The 20426-nt window shown below is 37.2% G+C and overlaps 2 protein-coding genes across 2 annotated transcripts in view; one reads left to right on the top strand and one right to left on the bottom strand.

Annotated features, from left to right (window-relative positions):
• The window catches only part of CFTR (CF transmembrane conductance regulator), a 367232-nt gene that overhangs the window by 230134 nt on the left and 116672 nt on the right, over positions 1–20426 (bottom strand). The window lies entirely within an intron of this gene.
• The window catches only part of ASZ1 (ankyrin repeat, SAM and basic leucine zipper domain containing 1), a 79667-nt gene continuing 67242 nt past the window's right edge, over positions 8002–20426 (top strand). The window contains exons 1-4 of the mRNA XM_067746816.1: positions 8002–8106; positions 8489–8588; positions 12468–12590; positions 14620–14731. Of these exons, the coding sequence (XP_067602917.1) occupies positions 8002–8106; positions 8489–8588; positions 12468–12590; positions 14620–14731 (440 nt within the window). The remainder of the gene's footprint in view (positions 8107–8488; positions 8589–12467; positions 12591–14619; positions 14732–20426) is intronic.

Below are 20426 nucleotides of genomic sequence, written 5' to 3'. Positions count from 1 at the left end.
GAGAGATGTAGCTGAGACCATCCTTTCCTTCCTTCTTTTTTCCTTCAACACAAACATGCTGCTTGGTGTTGGGAGAGACAGCTTACAAATAGGAGAACAAGGTCAAGGGAATGGGATGCTGTCAGAAACCACTATGTCACTGAACAAATGCCAGTTGCCAGAAGCCTTTTAATATGAAAAGGTGAACTGTAAGTTTTTAGCTGACTGATACTGAATATTGTTACTTGCAGCTATAACTATTCCTAACTGATTCAGAGTTAATACATGTGGAATGCTTGGAATAGTTCTTAGCCTTGATTAATGCTTAATAAATTTTAGCTATAAGTATTATTTTCTAGTTGATCATGTGTTGTATGTCATCAATTTTATATTCATTAATGTGTGATATGTATTTGTGTGGTTTATGTATCTTGTCTTATAGTTTCAACATAGAGTTGTAATATTATTTAAAATTCACTGTAGTTTAAATACATGATAATGGTACATGGTACCATAAATACATGGTCATTTCTTGGAGCAATTAATCTGTCTAAATGCCCATTTTTTTGCTGTCTTCTTTAATTCAAGAGCCCGTTATATCTGTTGAGCTTTTCTTGTTATTCATTAATATGTTACTAACTTAAAAGTTTTGGAAAAGATGCTCTGGAATTTCATCATTTGCTCCCTTTTATCCATTGTTTTAGAACTTCTGTTTTTTTGCAACATTTTCAGAATAAAAATGTTGAGGCACTTATGAGCTTCTACTATTTCCTAGCAATATACAACTATAATGTTCTGTTGGAAGTAAGGGCTAACTACTCTTAAGGCACTTTCTTCCACCATGCCTATCTGAAATGCAGTAGATTTATGGATATACATTAAAAATCTAGAAAGAAAAAATAAAATGAAGAGGACAATAAAAAAAACTACAAGTTCTAAAATTTACTTTACAAGTTAAGTAAATGAGTAAATTTCCTAGTTAATGCAAAGAAAAAACAGATATCAAGTCAAAGAAACTAATCATTTCCAGGAAACGAATCATTCAATTGTGAACCTGTATCCAAGTCTATGTAACAGCCGATTTTAGAGTTTATTAGCACTCCCTATATTATGAAGAACAAACCAACACTCTTGATTTCAATTACCTCCCGCCCCCGCCAAACACACATCCACATACACACACACATCCCTGCTTTTCCACACATTTTCTTTCACTGGAGTAAATTCAGCCACCATTTACCCAATTTTTCAGGCTTAAAACTTGGATGTCATCCCTGACCCCCTCTTTCCTTCTCATCTCACTTCCCATCTATTAGCAGTTTTTATCTGCTAACTCTAAAAAACATATATACCCTGACTCTGGCATCTAGCCACCTCCAAAGATAACTGCTCTTGACCTACCCTTCTATGATCATTTTCAAACCTGGGCTACATGTTAGCATATTTGAAGAAATAAACATGACACAAACAAACATTTTCATTAACCATTACTTCCTTGTATTATATTGGTTAATGCTTCTTTTAACACCCATTTTCATCATTTCCTGATGACTTTTTTCCTCTTTGTTTAATTGGTTGGATTGGTTTAGTTCTCTGATCTAACCATGCTCCTTAAGGAAGAAAACAAATCCAAATAAGAATCCACTCCTGTTTTAGTAATTTAACCTCATCATTTTGGATTTTTACATTCTCCCACTGGATGTAGATAACTGCCCTAGATCCAGCCCCACATCTTTCTTCTACAACCTTATCCAACCCTGGTTACACATTAAAATCACCATAGGAGCCTTGAGAAATATCAACTCCAGGACCCTACTCCCAGAGATTTTGATATAATTGCTTTAGACTGGGGCTGGCTAGAATCAACTCCAGAGGATACTAATATGCAGGCGGGGTTGAGAAACTAGACTATTGTAGTAGATTCTTAATTGGTATTACTGCTTCTACTCTTGCTCCCCTTGCATACAGTGTTTTCCCCTTTAGCCAGAATGACCTTCTAAAATGGGAAATCAAACCCTAGGAACTCCCTATAACACTAAGAAGAACACTTCAGAGAGGCCTTCTCTGAAATTCCTATTTCAAATTCCCATTTGCCTCCACTAATCTCTATTCCCTTTACTTAGTTAATTTTTCTTTATAGAACTTATTATTACCTGATATTTGATTATATATTTGTTTCTTTTTCTTACTAGACTATAAACACTCTGAGGTCAAGAATCTTGCCTTTCTTACAACTCCATCCTCCATGCCTATGTATAGTAGGAGCACAGAAAATATTGTGGAATCAATTAATGTTATTTTTTTTAATGCTTATCTCTTCCCTTGACTGTCTTGAGCATATAAATTTTAATAATTGAAAAAAAATTTTTCAATTACCATTTTTATGCTTCCAAAATTATGTCTAAAAGAAGCAGTTACCCCAACTGGATCCCAGACAGGATTAAGTATTAAGGATCCCAATGGAATTTTTTTAAATGAATGAAAATGAGACCACATATATTACTATAGAAAATAAGCAAGAATTATAACTGCATGATAACATTAAATTTAAAACTAGTTCCCCACAAATACAGCATTATCAGAGGTACTGGTAAACTAAACTGTATTAGCTAATCATTACTAATGTCTGAGTCAAAGCTTAAAAGTTAAAACAAAGCAAAACAAAAAAACACCCAGGAACTAAGGAAAGTCTAAATTTGAGTAATATTTATTTCCCAGATACTGCTGTTTTCTTGCCCTCTTTGTTTTACCAGTCTCCTATCATCAGTGAACTAAGCAGAACACTGTGGTCATTAACAGAGGGTAGGTGGCTTTCTGACCCACTCCAGGAAGTCACCCTGGGGGAATTCCCAGATCTTTTCAGACAAAACCAAATTACCCATTTCTTATCTGTCCAGGAATGAAGCTTGTGATTAACCTGTAAATGAATCAAGGTTTATTCTGAGTCTGGTTTACTGGTCAGAAGATGAAATCTGCTTTGGAAAAGAGTGCTTTAGAGACAAGGCTACAGTGTGACGGTGAAACACTTGTTAGAAACAAGGATCCCTCTTGTGCTTTTGTGTGCTTTGAGTGCTTTTGTGGGCATCACACTTCCCTGAGTTAAACCTGAGCCCCATTCTGGAGCCAGAGAGTCTGCTGTGAATTCTGACCATCCTACCTAGCAGCTGTATAATCTTGGGCTATTTACCTAACCTTTCTGTATTTCAGTTTCCTCATCTGTAAAATGGAGATAATAATAGCACTTACCTCAAAAAGTTATAGTAAGGATTACATGGATTAATGGATGTAAAGTGCTTAGAAAAGTGTCAGGGCACAGGAAAGTTCTACATAAGTGTTAAAAAGTGATGACTAAAAGCATGGATTTCAGAGCCGACTGTTTTCTGCATTTGAATTCCATCCCTGCCAAGGTAGATGACCTTAGGCAGGTGACTTTACCTTTCTGTGTCTCCATTTCCCCTTTTGTAAAACTGAGATCATATTTACCTCAACAGGGTTGTGTAAGTATTGACTTAATATAGGTAAAGTCCTGAGAACTGTGACTGGAATATAGGAAGTATTATAAAATGAATTTAGTATCATTATTATTGCTGTTGTAATTATCTGAGGTTATAATTCAGTGCCAGAGTTTTGAGACATTGATCTCTTCCAAGTCTTCTGCTTCTTTGATCATTATTTCTAAAAGAACAGTCATTCCACAAGGATGTATTTCTGGCCCACTGATCTCTTCATCCTATCCATTCTCCCTCAGCAATATCATTGCTTTAATATATTCATTATCACCTCTTAGGAAGATGGTTTCTAAAGCTGAATTGATAGCCCAGCCCTCTCTGGGAGCTCTACACCTTATCTGAACATGGATATTCCTCAGACATTTCAGACTGTCTCTGTGCAAAACAAAACTTATCTCCATTTCCATTTTCCTCTTCTAATGTCCTTGTCACATTAGCTTTGACTTCTCTGTCCCCTTGTCCTTCATATAATCACCATTGTGATTCTTATTCACAATAAATTTTGAATGCATCCTCTTCTCTCCATGTTTGCTGCCACTTCTCCAGCTCACAATTATAGCAGTCTTTTAATGGGTCCTGCCACCTCCTGAAATCACCTTTTGAAATCAGTACCACACCTTATTCAGCATAAAAGGGAATGAAGTGCAGATATATGTTACAATGTGGATCTTGAAAACATTATGCTAAGTGATATACGTGGTATATTGGGTTGAACCGTGACCCCCTAAAATTCATGTCCACCCAAAACCTATGAATGTGACCATGTTTAGAAATAAGGTCTTTTCAGATATAATCAAGTTAAGATGAAGTCACAGTGAATTAGGGTGAGTCCTAAATCCAATATGACTGATATCCTTACAAGGAGAGGGGAATTTAGATACACAGGCCCTCAGAGACACAGACACACAGAAAAGAATACCTTGTAAATAAAGAAGCAGAGATTAAAGTGATGTATCTCTATAAGCCAAGGAATGTCAAGGATTGCTAGCAACCACCAGAAGCTATGAGAAGGCAAGGAAGGAGCCCCCTCTAGAGCTTTCTGAGGGAACATGGTGCTGCTGACACTGATTTCGGACTAACCTCCAGAATGGTCAGAGAATAAATTTCTATTGTTATAAGCCACTCAGTTTGTAGTAATTTGTTATGGTAGTCCTAGGAAAATAATATATATAGTATGGATATACCACATTTTTTTTATCCATTCATCAGTTGAAGGACATTTGTGTTGTTTCCAATTTTTGGCTAATAGGAATAATGCTGCTATGAACATTTGTGTATATTTGTGATCCATTTTGAGTTAATTTTTGAAAAGAAGTGAGGTTTTCAAAATTAAGTCCACTTTTCTTACCTATGGATATTCAGTTGATCCAGCATCATCTGTTGAAGACCATCCTTCCTCCATTGAACTGCTCTTTCATCTTTGTCAAAAACCATTTGGTCTTACTTACATGGGTCTATTTCCAGGTTCTCTGTTCCATTCTATTCCTTCTCCAATACAACATAGTCCTGATTACTGTAGCTAGCTACATAAGTCTTAAAATCAAGTAGAATAATTCCTCCTACTTTATTCATCTTTCTCAGAATGTTTAAGCTATCTAGTTCCTTTGCCATTACACATAAGTTTTAGATTAATCTTATCTATTGTTATAGTCTGTTCAGGCTGCTATAACAGAATACCATAGACTGGATTGTTTAAAATAACAGAAATTTATTTCTCACAGTTCTGGAGGCTTGGAAGTCCAAGACCAAGGCACTGGCAGATTCAGTGTCTGGTGAGAGCTTACTACCTCATTCATAGGGCACCTTCTTCTAGTGTCCTCACATGGTAGTACAAGAGAGTTCTCTGGGGTCTCTTTCATGGCACTAATCCCATTCATGAGGGCTCCACCCTCATGACTTTATCACCTTCCAAAGGCCCCACCTCCAAATACTATCATTTTGGGGATCAGGTTTCAACATATGAATTTTGTGGGGCCCGGGGCGGGGGGGAGGCGGGGCTGGGAGACACAAACATTTAGTCTATAGCATCTATATTTACAAAAAATCTTGCTGGATAAATTCCCAAAGTTTTAAAAATCAATTATGTGTAGATAACTCCAAAATTTATACCTCCAAGATCAGCCTTTCTCCTGAGCTCCAGAGTTGAACATTCAACTACCCACCTGACAGCTACATTTGAGTGTTTGATTTTGAATATGATAATTTTGGGATGCTCATTCCATCTTCACGTTTATCCTATGATCTTCCCCCATCTTAGTAAATGGCACCACTGTTTAGCCAAATGCTCAAACCAAAAACCTCCTCTACAAAAGAAGTTCAGTATCTTTAAATAGACATATATATACATACACACACACCAGAACATGACTTTTATCAGTTTAAAAATATTTCAGTGTCCAATTGCTCTTACAGTAAAATCTAAAAATCCTTGCTTAAGGCCAACAGGTCCTCTCATCACATACCCCTTCCTTCAGTGAAGCTCCAGCCTCAGGCCTTTCTGGTCCAAGCAGGGCAGGGACAAGGTAAAGTAAATGACACACCTAGAGTGCAAAATAGAAGAACTTACAGGCTCTTAAGAGTGTCTCTTAAATTTTTCTCCCTAGGGTCTTCACTTGCCCCACCCTAGTCCCAGGCCTTGGTCCAAGCTTTTTCCTGCCTTAGGGCCTTGGTACTAGCCATGTCCTCCACCAAGAAAGCTCTGGTCTCTCACTTTTTATGGCTGGCTCCTTCTTGTCATTCATGACTCTGCTCAGGTCAACTACCCTATTTAAAATAATAATAATAATAGTACTAGCTAAGATTTATTTACCTCTTACACTGAGACTGGCTCTATTCCAAGCCCACACTTTACTTAATCTTCCAAACAACTCTATATGATGGGTACCATCATAATCTCCATTTTACAGATAAGGGAACTGATGAATAAAGACGCTAAGTACATTGCCCGACAGCACACAGCTCCTGATAGTAAGTGATTTGGCTGGGAAACAACCTAAGTTATGCGATTCCAGAAACTGAGCACTTGTTTATTTCCTTGGGTCACTTACAATCTGCAATAATCCTGTTTGTTTACTTGCTTACTGTCTTTATTCGTTAAAATGTTAGTTCCATGAGGCAGCTTGGTTTGTCTTTGATGTTGTCTCCCCTAACTTAGTTATGCCTGGCTGTGCTCAGTGATCCATGACATTTATGGAATGAATGCATTTAGAAAGACAGACCTTGCCCTCAAATAACCACACTACTTAAAAATACTTATCTGTGAAAATCTCTGAAGTAGATAATTTCAAAATCTTACACCAAAGACCCCTTAAGGGAAAAAAAAATATTGTAAAACTTTCTTATTTACAAAAATATTGTAAAACTTTCTAAGAATGGTGCATGGCTAAATTATCTTTAGGTATATACATGTGCCCTACTCGTTGATAGGTCTACTTTCCTCTGGCGGCAAAGATAATCATTGTGTTACCAATATTTCATCTAGAAGCTGGAATAGATGCAGAAAAGTCAGTTTGGACCGCTTTCACCTGGAGTTGTTTGTATTGTTTACTTTCTGAAAGTTTAAATCATTTCTTCTTCCCAGCTGTTTTTTTTTTTTTTTTTTTTTTTTTTTTTTTTTTTTGCGGTACGCGGGCCTCATCACTGCTGTGGCCTCTCCCGTTGCGGAGCGCAGGCTCAGCGGCTATGGCTCACGGCCCCAGCCGCTCCGCGGCATGTGGGATCCTCCCGGACCGGGGCACGAACCCGTGTCCCCTGCATCGGCAGGCGGACTCTCATCCACTGTGCCACCAGGGAAGCCCTTCCCAACTGTTTTGATGCATTCTCTTCCCCACTCCTCCCCTTTCTCGATTATTTCCTTTAAGGCATCTACACTAGCCATCTGGGGAGTGTTTGATGTTCCGAAGTTTCTAAATCTACGATGAGATCCGAGATCCCATGAAATTTAAAGGACGAATTCTCCTGGTTCCTTTGTCAGCTCCCATTTATCTGCCGGCTCCTTGAACGTATGGGTGATGTTCCTCAGGGAGGTATTCTGGCCAACAGCATTGGCCAGGGGACGCATGTTTGACAGTGGATTTGGCAGGGGGACAGGTAAAGGGAATGGAAGCGAAAGCCTAGTCTTACGCGTCATTTAAATCCCCATTCTGCTCCTGCCACAAGTGGGGCATTCCTTAAAGAGCAAGAATTTCATTAAGCAAATACCCTAAAAAGAATGTAGGGTAAGACTCCCGAAAGGAATTGGAAGCACTGGCCAGGAGGTCAGCTCCGCTCGCCGCCACACTGACCACTTTTCCTCTCCCAAGGGCTTAACGACTGGCGGGAAGGAACCCGGGTCGCTGCGCGCGCTCACGCGCCTGCGCCTGAGGGCCCAAGGCCCCAAGGCTAGCGCGTCGCGCTTGCCCGCACAGCCTTCCCGCGCAGCCTTACGCGCTCCGGTGCGCAGGCGCAGAGGGAGCAGGCGGGCGTGCGGACGTGCGTGCGTGCGGCCGATTTTCTAGGGACCTGGGTGGCGGCCATGGCTGCAGGCCCCTTGCGCGGTCTGGCAGTGGCCGGTGGAGGCGAGAGTAGCGAGAGCGAGGATGACGGCTGGGAGATTGGGTATCTCGACCGGGCAGCTCAGGTAGCGAAGGAGGACTTGTCTTGGCCGCACCTGGATCGGTCTTCCCTGGCCATGAAACCTCTTACTTCCTCGCCTGTGTTTCCCTAATTTTTTTTCCAGTGTAAATACAGGCTTTTGGACTCCAGACCAATTCGCAGTTTCCCTGTGCTTTCCATCAAATGCGCTTCTTTAGGTTGTCGATGTAGCTCTTTACTTAGGTTTGGACCCATCATAACCCAAAGATAATTTTAGTTATGAGTTAGTCACAAACTTTGGATGTTGCCTCCCCCCACCCCCACCCCCCCAAAAAATATGTACCAAAACTCGATCATTATTGTTTCCCGATGCAGTGGAAATGAAAGTATGTGTAACAGGAAAATTTTTTAACTTTCTGCTTTTTTAGAAATTAAAAGGACCGTTAGCCATTGAAGAAAAGCATGAAACATTTAAGAAAGCTTTGACTACAGGAGATGTTTCATTGGTCGAGGAGCTCCTGGATTCTGGTGAGAATTAAGGGACAGTTTCAACCTAACACAGTTGTCTCAGTTCACAAGGGTTCCTTATTTTATTTATTTATTTATTTGTTTTGCGGTACGTGGGCCTCTCACTGTTGTGGCCTCTCCCATTGCGGAGCACAGGCTCCGGACGCGCAGGCTCAGTGGCCATGGTTCACGGGCCCAGCCGCTCCGCGGCATGTGGGATCTTCCCGGACCGGGGCAGGAACCCGTGTACCCTGCATTGGCAGGCGGACTGTCAACCACTGCGCCACCAGGGAAACCCCAGGGTTCCTTATTTTAAAAGGTTTGAGTTGTTTTTCTAATGGAAGCACAGTGAATGTTAGTATCTCAAGTGTCCTACATGTCTTACTTGACTCAGTTCTCTCTGCCTTATTTTCTTCCTCTAACACAAATTTGGAATGCCACACTGACACCGTCCATCAGTTCTTCCACCTCCTTCAAAAGGTCTAGTCTGACTAATCCTACCCCACTTTGATAATCCTTACTTACTTTGCTCAGCATTTACTTGTCTATAATTATTATTATGTGTTTCTCAAAAATTGTTTCTAGTTATGTACATTTTAGTTATGTTCTTTGCCTGTGTTGGTTGTGTCAGTGTGTGAATGAGAATGAAGCAGGAATCTATCTGGATACCTCTTCCAGCCTATCACCTACTCAGTGTGCTTCCTTGGGAAAGTCATTTGAACTCCCAGAGCATCTATTTCTTTATAAAAACATTATAATTCTGTCTTGGGTCCCATGACATTTTTCTGTGTATTAAATTAAATATTATTTTTTAAAATTACCTTGACATGGAAGTGTGAGTTGTTGATAATGACTGAAATTATCAAAGGAGTAACAAGCATCTACTGTCTACCTGTAAATACAAAACATTCACATACAAAATTGTATATAGCAAAATGTTTTTCTTCTATGCTAGAGATGCATGGTTTAGTGGAAAGTAAATCATTTTGGAAACAGTACAGTTCTGGGTTTGATTATTAGCCCTGCCACTTGATGGCTCTGTAATCTTGACCAATTTAGGAAACTTCCTAAACTTCAATTACCCCCTTTTAAAAACCGGGATGCATTGTATCAAAGGGTTTTTTTTGGGGGGGGGGATTAAAATGAGAGACTATATACGGGTCTTAGAACATATAGGCATTATATAAATATTAGCCGTTGTAACAAGTAAGAAGGATCATGTGACTTTGTGGACAATGGAACTTGAATTTGTAATTAAAAAATTAAATTGAATAAAATTGGAATAATTGAAAGAGGCCTAATACTAGGATATGAACACGTGCAGGAGTGTGCATAGTGTTGGATGGGATGGAATAGGCAGAAATTTGTTTTAGAAAAGTGAGTTTGCCTTGGGAGTAGTGGGACTAGGTGCACTGAAGTGTTGGAGGCTCTCGAAAGCATTGAAAAGAGCCTACTGGTAAAGTGTTTCGTCAGCCTTTTAAAATTTGTCTTTAATTACAAAAAAATTTTAACTTCCTTTTAAAAAAACAATAACAAATAGGTATAAGTAGAGAAACACCTTTGTCCCCACTTTCACCCGTATTACCTCTGAAGTCTCATTTTCATACGTAACTCTTGTTTTAGTATTTCCTGATTTCCTTCCAGATGTCATTATTTAACACTTTAAAAAATATTTTTACTTTTTTGCCTTTCAAAGCCATACGTATTCCTGCACCAGTTGGAAGTTTAATAAAAATATGAAACCTCCTTTTGAGTCAGCCATTTTTAGCAGTCTTTGGTTTTTGTTCTTCTGCTATGCACTAACATTTTCAGTTCTCTTTAAATTATTAAATATTTTAGACATTCAAAAATGTATGGCGACTTATCTTTTTCCCCCTGGAGATTACCACTCTCCTATAGTTGGTATTTATTATTCCTATGTACGTCTTTATACTTTTACTATATGTATATACCCCCAAACAATTTAGTGTTATTTTGAATGTCGTTGAGCTATAAAAATATATTGTGTCAATCCTTTTAAACGTATCTTTTTTGCAGTATGCTTAGAACATAATATGTGCTTAATAATTTACTTTTTTGAGCTTAGAGGTGATGATTATTAAGAATTTTTATACTAAAATGCCACATTTGCTTAGCCTTATCTTCACATCTTTTCCTTTTTACTTTTGCTGTCACAGTTTTGAGCAGTAAGGTCAATAAGGAAAGAATAATGAGAAAACAAAATGATCTTTTCTCTGATCTCATTCATATGCTTTCAGTTGCAGCAATTTAAAGAGGAAAATTTGTTAGAGAAGACAAGTTGGGTCAGCAGTATATATATATATATATATATATATATACACTAAGACAGTTTTCTGTTGTTTTCTCCTAGGAATTATCATGCACCTTATATCAATTAAAGTTAGACAATTGGGAATTTGACAAATATAGTCTTTCAGTAACTTAGTGTTCCTACAGAAAAAAAGTGAGTTCTCCCTAACAAGTTTCCATTCCTTCAGTGATATGACCTTCATCTTTGCAGATGGAACACTTTAGAGCCAGAGACTACAACCTGTAAATTGTAAGGTATATGTAAGGAAGCCTATATTCAGTGGTTTTGACATAGAAGTTTTCCTTCTTTGAAACAGAAAAACGTTCTTTTTTTTTTTTTCTTTTCTTAAGATTAGCAGATATTTCTTAGGTTGAAGAGAGAGTTTGCCGCTTACATCTTGATCTCTTTATAGCAAAGGCTTTACATAAATGTAATGGGTTATGTTCACTGCCTTTTTATAATCTTGTCCTTGTATCGTATCTTCTATGCTCCTCCCCAGTCTTAGATCCAAATCTAGATTAGTTCAACCATTTTTTTTTCTTTTTTATGTGACTAAACTAATCAGTGCTATCGGGGAAAATCAGATGACTTCGGGGATTTGTACCATTAATGATTTGTTTGAGGATTTTAAGGTCAGCTGGCTCTCATCGTTTCTTAACAGTTACTATCCATCCCTTCCTGTCTCATTCTGGATGGTGGCTATTTAAAACTTTATCCTGCTCCTCAGGCCTGATATCTCTTCTGTGCCTCTCCTTATTCTAGCTCACTGTTTCGTTCATTTGTCCAAAGCAGAACTTGATAGTTATTTTCTATTTGTTCTTTTCCAACACTCCTCTTCCTCAAAGTAATTTTAAATTCCAATAACCCTGCCTTTGAAATGTCCTTTTGTATTTCTTCTTCTTTTTCTCTGCTGCCCTTGCTCTGACTTTTGCATGGACTTCCAGCCTCATAACCAGTTCTCCCTGCCTCCTATCCCACTCTCAGCAGTGGTACCTACATTTTCTTTATAATACGAGTATAATGATGTAAATCCCTGGATCACAAAGTATAGTCTACATTTCTTAACCCTAACCTACCTTTTTAACCTTATGTTTGGCCAGTAACCCATGGTTAAATTTTGCGTTGGGAAGGAGGGTAAAGGAGTTTTAATAAGGAATATATTTGTTTACACAATATTGTTTACACAATATTTGTTAATATGTTTGCCACCATAGAGATGTATGATAATATTCTAACTAAAAAGACATTTTTTATCTGTGAAACTTTTCCCAACTGCCCTAGAGAGAAAAAGGAAGCATGTAAAAACCTGTTCTAATATAAATATATATTATATGAAAAAACATTTGACAGATTCAGTCTCTTGGAAAATAGTGAAACTGAAGTGAACTATAGTGAAACTGAAGTTAGCTTTTTTATCAAAGTTCATATATAATTTTCTATTTTTCTGAAGCCATTATTACCAAGAAATTCCCTTCCATTATAAAGTACACAGTGTATGTCACTATGTGAAGTACTTTAAACATATTAAGGTGACAGTGATTTTTTTTTTTGGTGGGGGAGGTTTTAAAACCTTGTCTTTATATTGACAGGCATCAGTGTAGAGTTCAGCTTTCGCTATGGGTGGACTCCCCTTATGTATGCTGCCAGTGTTTCCAATGTAGCGCTGCTTCAGGTTCTGTTGGACAGAGGTGCTAATGCAAGCTTTGATAAGGGTAAGATGTTTTAAATATTTAAATATGTGAAAATGTACTTTGTATATTTCTCTGTTTAGAAGCCTAATTATATTCTGTTTGGGGGTGGTGATATATACTTTCCATGCTCTGTTTTCATATATTCACTTTAAACCTTTGCTCTTGAAAACAATTGTAATAAGGTTAAGATATTTGACGTAACTTAACTGATTATTTTTACTGTGATTTTCTTGATTCCCAAGCAGCTAATAAGCAAAGTGAAAAACATTAGTTTTTTTAAAAAATCTTCCTATTAGTTATATTATATAAACAACATAAAAAACAAATTAGAAACCATAGATATTTTGAAAAACCTTCTATCCAAAGAGGTAGATTCCATTTATATTATCGTTATAAATGGTTGTGTTCTTACTATATACCTTTAACTTCTATGCTAGAGAGTTTTGGTTATTTTTAAGGTAAAATGCATTGAAAGAAAACACTGAAAAGCTGATAATTTAGTGGAAAATTGCTTGAAAATCAGTCTTCGGAATTTACAGCTCAACTCTGAATTATATCACGTAAAGTTGTTTCAAAGATAATTTATTAAATCCATTTGTTTCTGTCTTTGTCAGTAGTGCTTTGATTGCTTTTGAAGAATAAGAGTATATGTGCAAATGCTATTTAATTATTATATTGAATTACTGATTATTTTCTACAGGTTCCCAATAGACAATTCATTTCGTAATTCAGGTATAGGTTTCATTTTAGAATTAATTTTCATATTAATTTTGTACTACATTAGATATTTGTAAAATCATTTCTGTTTTTTTCTCATTTATATATTTTATATAAATTCTTGTCTTATTGACAATTTTATGTTTAATCTGCTGCTGTGGTAGGTTTTTCTTATTATGTCATTTAAAAATATCACCCAGCGGAAAAAAAGAAAAATATCACCCAGGGACTTCCCTGGTGGTCCAGTGGTTAAGACTGCTCTCCCAATGCAGGGGGCACAGGTTCGATCCCTGGTTGGGGAACTAAGATCCCACATGCCACATGGCGTGGCCTAAAAAGAAAAAAAAAACAATCTCCCAATGAAAGCTGTACTTAGAAATGAGATTTTTGAAAGTGTATAAAATGTTGTGCTCAAAAAACTGATTAATAGTTTTCTTTTTCTGCTTCTTGTAATCAGAGGAATACCTTTCAGTTATAAAACACTTTATATTTTGCCCAGCATGTTCACATAAATTATTTTATGTATCCCACAGACCCCCTCAGGTGGAGGGCAGGCTTTAGCTTCTTATATGTAAGTTAGGTCTACTAAGATATCACTGGAATCACAGTTTATCAGTGACAGAACTGGGACCAGAATCTATATTTCTATATTTGGTCAATATTGAACCACAAATGTAAACCATGGCTGGCATGACCTATTTTTAATTCCCCAATTCTTACTTGAGAATTGTTTTTTGTTTTGTTTGGGTTTTTAATTTACCCTGATCTCCACTGATGCCATAGAAGCCAAGGGAAGAAGAGTTTTAGGAAATGGGATGGGCTAAGAGAGATCAAGTAGAAAAGGACTAAAAAGAAACCAATACATGTAGCAGTTAGGACATCTTCAGTAGGATGGTTTGGGCGTAAGCCAGATTTCAGTGAGTGGTCAAATGAGTGAGAACTAAAGAAGTGAAATCAGAGAATATCAATCATTGTTTTTTAACCATGTGTTCAAGGCATACTTTAATCAACCAAAAACTATTCAACTCCAGGCAGTAAATCTGCACAGAGCTCATGCTCTGAACCACTTTCCTATTCTCTTGAAGAAATGAGAATAGGGAAAGGAAATTAGTAAATGAATTGTAGATATACTTTGGAAATTGATAGTTCATCCCTGAGCTCATTTTTTGGTGAAGGAATACAAAGTTATCCGCTAAGAACAAGAGATTTGGAAATAGGTTATAGAATTTTAAGAATGCAATAAATATTTAGAATCTTTTGAATGATAAAAGAAGTTAATTAGATACACTTTCTGATGTGTGTGGGGTTTTCCTCACCTTTCCTTTCACTATAGATAAGCAAACTATTTTGATAACTGCATGTTCTGCTCATGGCTCAGAGGAGCAGATCTTGAAGTGTGTAGAGCTACTACTTTCAAGAAATGCTGATCCAAATGTTGCTTGTAGGTAAGAACCTTACCATTTGTTCAAAAATGATGAAGATACTTTTCTTTGATTATCAGCCTTTTGTTTGATTATGTTAAACACTTGACAGCATGATTTTTTAAACATCATGAGCAGTGTGTGTTTACTTGGCCACATAGCTGATGAATGAAAATAAGTCATAAGGTCATGGTTCCAATTGTACAAGAATATCAAAGGAAGGGCATGTCATTAAAGTAGTCTTTCAATTTTTAATATTTAGAGGAATGTCCTAAGAAGTTGAATGAGAGGGAAAGTACAACAATAAACTGTATCATTTTCCTTTGAATTACACACTCAAAAGAATATGATAATTGAGCTATAATAGTAAAGCCTCTTAGTATTCTCTCTATACAGCACAGACCCACTAAACAATTTACACAGATACTATGAATTCCAAAATAATATATCAAAATGTTTCCATTTTCCCAAGACTTTTCCAGTTAACTATATTATATATGTAATAGTGCCTAGATGCATAGAAGATAAGCAGTGAATGTATCTTGCATCTGTTAAAATGTCAATAATAAAAAAAAAATGAATCATATTATTTCAAATTTCTATCACTGACTTCCTTCTTGTCTGGCTCCAACTTCCTATTAAAGCTCTTTCTGTTTTATTTAATCTTCAAAATGAAGCAAGAGGGAAGTAGCCCATCCAATAGAAAATGTCTAGTGTGAATAGAATTATAATGCCTGATATATAGAAGTAACTAGGCTTTACTCTGGAAGTTATTTTCTAATTTAGCTTAGTTTCTGTGACCTGTATAGCAGCTTTGGAAGGTACTGTACAGCTGTAGATAATTCCCAGATCTTTTCTGAGGCAGAGATTTTGATTTAGTAGAGTGGTTCAAGCAAGGTCTATTTGGTCCTCCAGTGGGTTTTTGGCAAAGCCTGGAGACTTTTTTTTTTTTTTTGGCTGCATTGGGTCTTCGTTGCTGCACGCAGGCTTTCTGTAGTTGTGGCAAATTGGGGCTACTCTTCGTGGGGGGGCACAGGCTTCTCATTGTGGTGGCTTCTCTTGTTGCAGAGCATGGGCTCTACACACACGGGCTTCAGTAGTTGCAGCACGCAGGCTCAGCAGTTCCAGCACGCGGGCTCTAGAGCGCAGGCTCAGTAGCTGTGGCACAGGGGCTTAGCTGCTCCGTGGCATCTTCCCAGCCCAGGGCTCGAACCGTGACCCCTGCATTGGCAGGTGGATTCTTAACCATGGTTCCACCAGGGAAGTCCCTGGAGACATTTTTGATTGTCACATCTGGGAGACACTGCTGGCATCTTATGGATAGAGGCCAGGGATGCTACTAAACATCCTACAATGTGTAGGACAGCCCCTCAAAACAAAGAATTGCCCATCCCAAAATGTCAAAAGTGCCAAGCTTGAAAAATCCAGTGTGAGAAAAGTCAAAGCTTATGGAGTGGATAATCAGTATTTAACAAATTAAGATTTAAAAGGAACTGGGAAAGAAACTACCTGCGAATTCTTAGCAAATCAATTCACAGGAACTTTTATTCTCTCATTTACAATATAATCGCTAGTTAGGTATACCTTTTGAATCTGATTATACCTTGAAATTAGGAACTCCAGGATACCTTACTGAAGTAAACTTCAACAGGTGCTGTAATTTTTTTTTATTGTTGAATTTTATTTATTTATTTTTTCATACTGCAGGTTCTTATTAGTCATCAATTTTATACACATCAGTGTATACATGTCAATCCCAATGGCCCAATTCAGCACACCACCATGCCCACCCCACCGCGGCTTTCCCCCCTTCGTGTCCATACGTTTGTTCTGTATGTCTGTGTCTCAACTTCTGCCCTGCAAACCGGTTCATCTGTACCATTTTTCTAGGTTCCACATACATGCATTAATGTACGATATTTGTCTTTCTCTTTCTTACTTACTTCACTCTGTATGACAGTCTCTAGATCCATCCACGTCTCAACAAATGACTCAATTTCGTTCCTTTTTATGGCTGAGTAATATTCCATTGTATATATATACCACATCTTCTTTATCCATTCGTGTGTCGATGGGCATTTAGGCTGCTTCCATGACCTGGCTATTGTAAATAGTGCTGCAATGAACATTGGGGTGCATGTATCTTTTTGAATTATGGTTTTCTTTGGGTATATGCCCCAGAGTGGGATTGCTGGGTCATATGGTAATTCTAATTTTAGATTTTTAAGGAACCTCCATACTGTTCTCCATAGTGGCTGTATCAATTTACATTCCCACCAGTGCTGCAAGAGGGTTCCCTTTTCTCCACACCCTCTCCAGCATTTGTTGTTTGCAGATTTTCTGATGATGCCCATTCTAACTGGTGCAAGGTGATACCCCATTGTAGTTTTGATTTGCATTTCTTTAATAATTAGTGATGGTGAGCAGCTTTTCATGTGCTTCTTGGCCATCTGTATGTCTTCTTTGGAGAAATGTCTATCTAGGTCTTCTGACCATTTTTGGATTGGGTTGTTTGTTTCTTTAATGTTGAGTTGCATGAGCTGTTTATATATTTTGGAGATTAATCCTTTGTCCGTTGATTCATTTGCAACTGTTTTCTCCCATTCTGAGGGTTGTCTTTTCATCTTGTTTATGGTTTGCTTTGCTTTGCAAAAGCTTTGAAGTTTCATTAGGTCCCATTTGTTTATTTTTGTTTTTATTTCCATTACTCTAGGAGGTGGATCAAAAAAGATCTTGCTGTGATTTATGCCAAAGAGTGTTCTTCCTATGTTTTCCTCTAAGAGTTTTATAGTGTTCCGTCTTACATTTAGGTCTCGATTCCATTTTGAGTTTATTTTTGTTTATGGTGTTAGAGAGTGTTCTAAATTCATTCTTTTACATGTAGCTGTCTAGTTTTCCCAGCACCATTTATTGAAGAGACTCTATTTTCTCCATTGTATATCCTTGCTTCCTTTGTCATAGATTAGTTGACCATAGGTGCGTGTGTTTATCTCTGGGCTTTCTATCTTGTTCCATTGATCTATGCTTCTGTTTTTGTGCCAGTACCATATTGTCTTGATTACTGTAGCTTTGTAGTATAGTCTGAAGTGAGCGACTCTGATTCCTCCAGCTCCGTTTTTTTCCCTCAAGACTGCTTTGGCTATTTGGGGTCTTTTGTGTCTCCGTAAAAATTTTAAGATTTTTTGTTCTAGTTCCATAAAAAATGCCATTTGATTTTTGATAGGGATTGCATTGAATCTGTAGATTGCTTTGGGTAGTATAGTCATTTTCACAATATTGTTTCTTCCAATCCAAGAACATGGTATATCTCTCCGTCTGTTTGTATCATCTTTAATTTCTTTCATCAGTGTCTTATAGTCTTCTGCATACAGGCTTTTTGTCTCCCTAGGTAGGTTTATTCCTAGGTATTTTATTCTTTTTGTTGCAGTGGTAAATGGGAGTGTTTCCTTAATTTCTCTTTCAGATTTTTCATCATTAGTGTATAGGAATGGAAGAGATTTCTGTGCATTAATTTTGTATCCTGCAACATTTCCAAATTGATTGATTAGCTCTAGTACTTTTCTGATGGCATCTTTAGGATTCTCTATGTATAGTATCATGTCATCTGCAAACAGTGACAGTTTTACCTCTTCTTTTCCTATTTGTATTCCTTTTATTTCTTTTCTTCTCTGATTGCCGTGGCTAGGACTTCCAAAACTATGTTGAATAATAGTGGTGAGAGTGGATATCCTTATCTTGTTCCTGATCTCAGAGGAAATGCTTTCAGTTTTTCACCATTGAGAATGATGTTTGCTGTGGGTTTGTCGTATATGGCCTTTATTATTTTGAGGTAGGTTCCCTCTATGCCCACTTTCTGGAGAGTTTTTATCATAAATGGGTGTTGAATTTTGTCAAAAGCTTTTTCTGCATCTACTGAGATGATCATATGGTTTTTATTTTTCAGTTTGTTAATATGGTGTATCACATTGATTGATTTGCGTATATTGAAGAATGCTTGCATCCCTGGGATAAATCCCACTTGATCATGGTGTATGATCATTTTAATGTGTTTTTGGATCCTGTTTGCTAGTATTTTGCTGAAGAGTTTTGCATCTATATTCATCAGTGATATTGGTCTGTAATTTCCTTTTTTTGTAGTATCTTTGTCTGCTTTTGGTGTCAGGGTGATGGTGGCCTCATAGAATGAGTTTGGGAGTGTTCCTTCCTCTGCAATTTTTTGAAAGAGTCTGAGAAGGATGGGTGTTAGCTCTTCTCTAAATGTTTGATAGAATTCACCTGTGAAGCCGTCTGGTCCTGGACTTTTGTTTGTTGGAAGATTTTTAATCAGTTTCAATTTAATTACTTGTGAATGGTCTGTTCGTATTTTCTATATCTCCCTGGTTCAGTCTTGGAAGGTTATACCTTTCTAAGAATTTGTCCATTTCTTCCAGCTTGTTCATTTTATTGGCGTAGAGTTGCTTGTAGTAGTCTCTTAGGATGCTTTGTATTTCTGCGGTGTCTGTTGTAACTTCTCCTTTTTCATTTCTAATTTTATTGATTTGAGTCCTCTCCCTCTTTTTCTTGATGAGTCTGGCTAATGGTTTGCCAATTTTGTTTATCTTCTCAAAGAACCAGCGTTTAGTTTTATTGATCTTTGCTGTTGTTTTCTTTGGTTCTATTTCATTTATTTCTGCTCTGATCTTTATGATTTCTTTCCTTCTACTAACTTTGGGTTTTGTTTGTTGTTCTTTTTCTAGTTCCTTTAGGTGTAAGTTTAGATAGTTTATTTGAGATTTTTCTTGTTTCTTGAGGTAGGCTTGTATAGCTATAAACTTCCCTCTTAGAACTGCTTTTGCTGCATCCCATAGGTTTTGGAAGATTGTGTTTTCATTGTCATTTGTCTCTCGGTATTTTTTAATTTCCTCTTTGATTTCTTCAGTCATCTCTTGGTTATTTAGTAACGTATTGTTTAGCCTCCATGTGTTTGTGTTTTTTACGTTTTTTTCCCTGTAATTCATTTCTGATCTCATAGCGTTGTGGTCAGAGACGATGCTTGATATGATTTCAATTTTCTTAAATTTACTGAGGCTTGATTTGTGACCCAAGATGTGATCTATCCTGGAGAATGTTCCATGTGCACTTGAGAAGAAAGTGTAATCTACTGTTTTGGATGGAATGTCCTATAAATATCAATTACATCTATCTGGTCTATTGTGTCATTTAAAACTTCTGTTTCCTTATTTATTTTCATTTTGGATGATCTGTCCATTGCTGTAAGTGAGGTATTAAAGTCCCCTATTATTATTGTGTTATTGTTGACTTCCTCTTTTATAGCTGTTAGTAGTTGCGTTATGTATTGAGGTGCTCCTATGTTGTGTGCATAAATATTTACAATTGTTATATCTTCTTCTTGGCGTGATCCCTTGATCATTATGTGGTGTCCTTCCTTGTCTCTTGTAACATTCTTTATTTTAAAGTCTATTTTATCTGATATGAGTATTGCTACTCCAGCTTTCTTTTGATTTCCATTTGTGTGGAATATCATTTTCCATCCCCTCACTTTCAGTCTGTATGTGTCCCTAGGTTTGAAGTGGGTCTCTTGTAGACAGCATATATATGGGTCTTGTTTTTGTATCCATTCAGCCAGCCTGTGTCCTTTGGTTGGAGCATTTAATCCATTCATGTTTCAGGTAATTATCAATATGTATGTTCCTATGACCATTTTCTTAATTGTTTTGGG

This window comes from Pseudorca crassidens, chromosome 8 (genome assembly GCF_039906515.1).
Source record: "Pseudorca crassidens isolate mPseCra1 chromosome 8, mPseCra1.hap1, whole genome shotgun sequence".
In the NCBI taxonomy this organism is placed as follows: domain Eukaryota; kingdom Metazoa; phylum Chordata; class Mammalia; order Artiodactyla; family Delphinidae; genus Pseudorca; species Pseudorca crassidens.
This window is presented reverse-complemented; position numbering and strand designations above follow the sequence as displayed.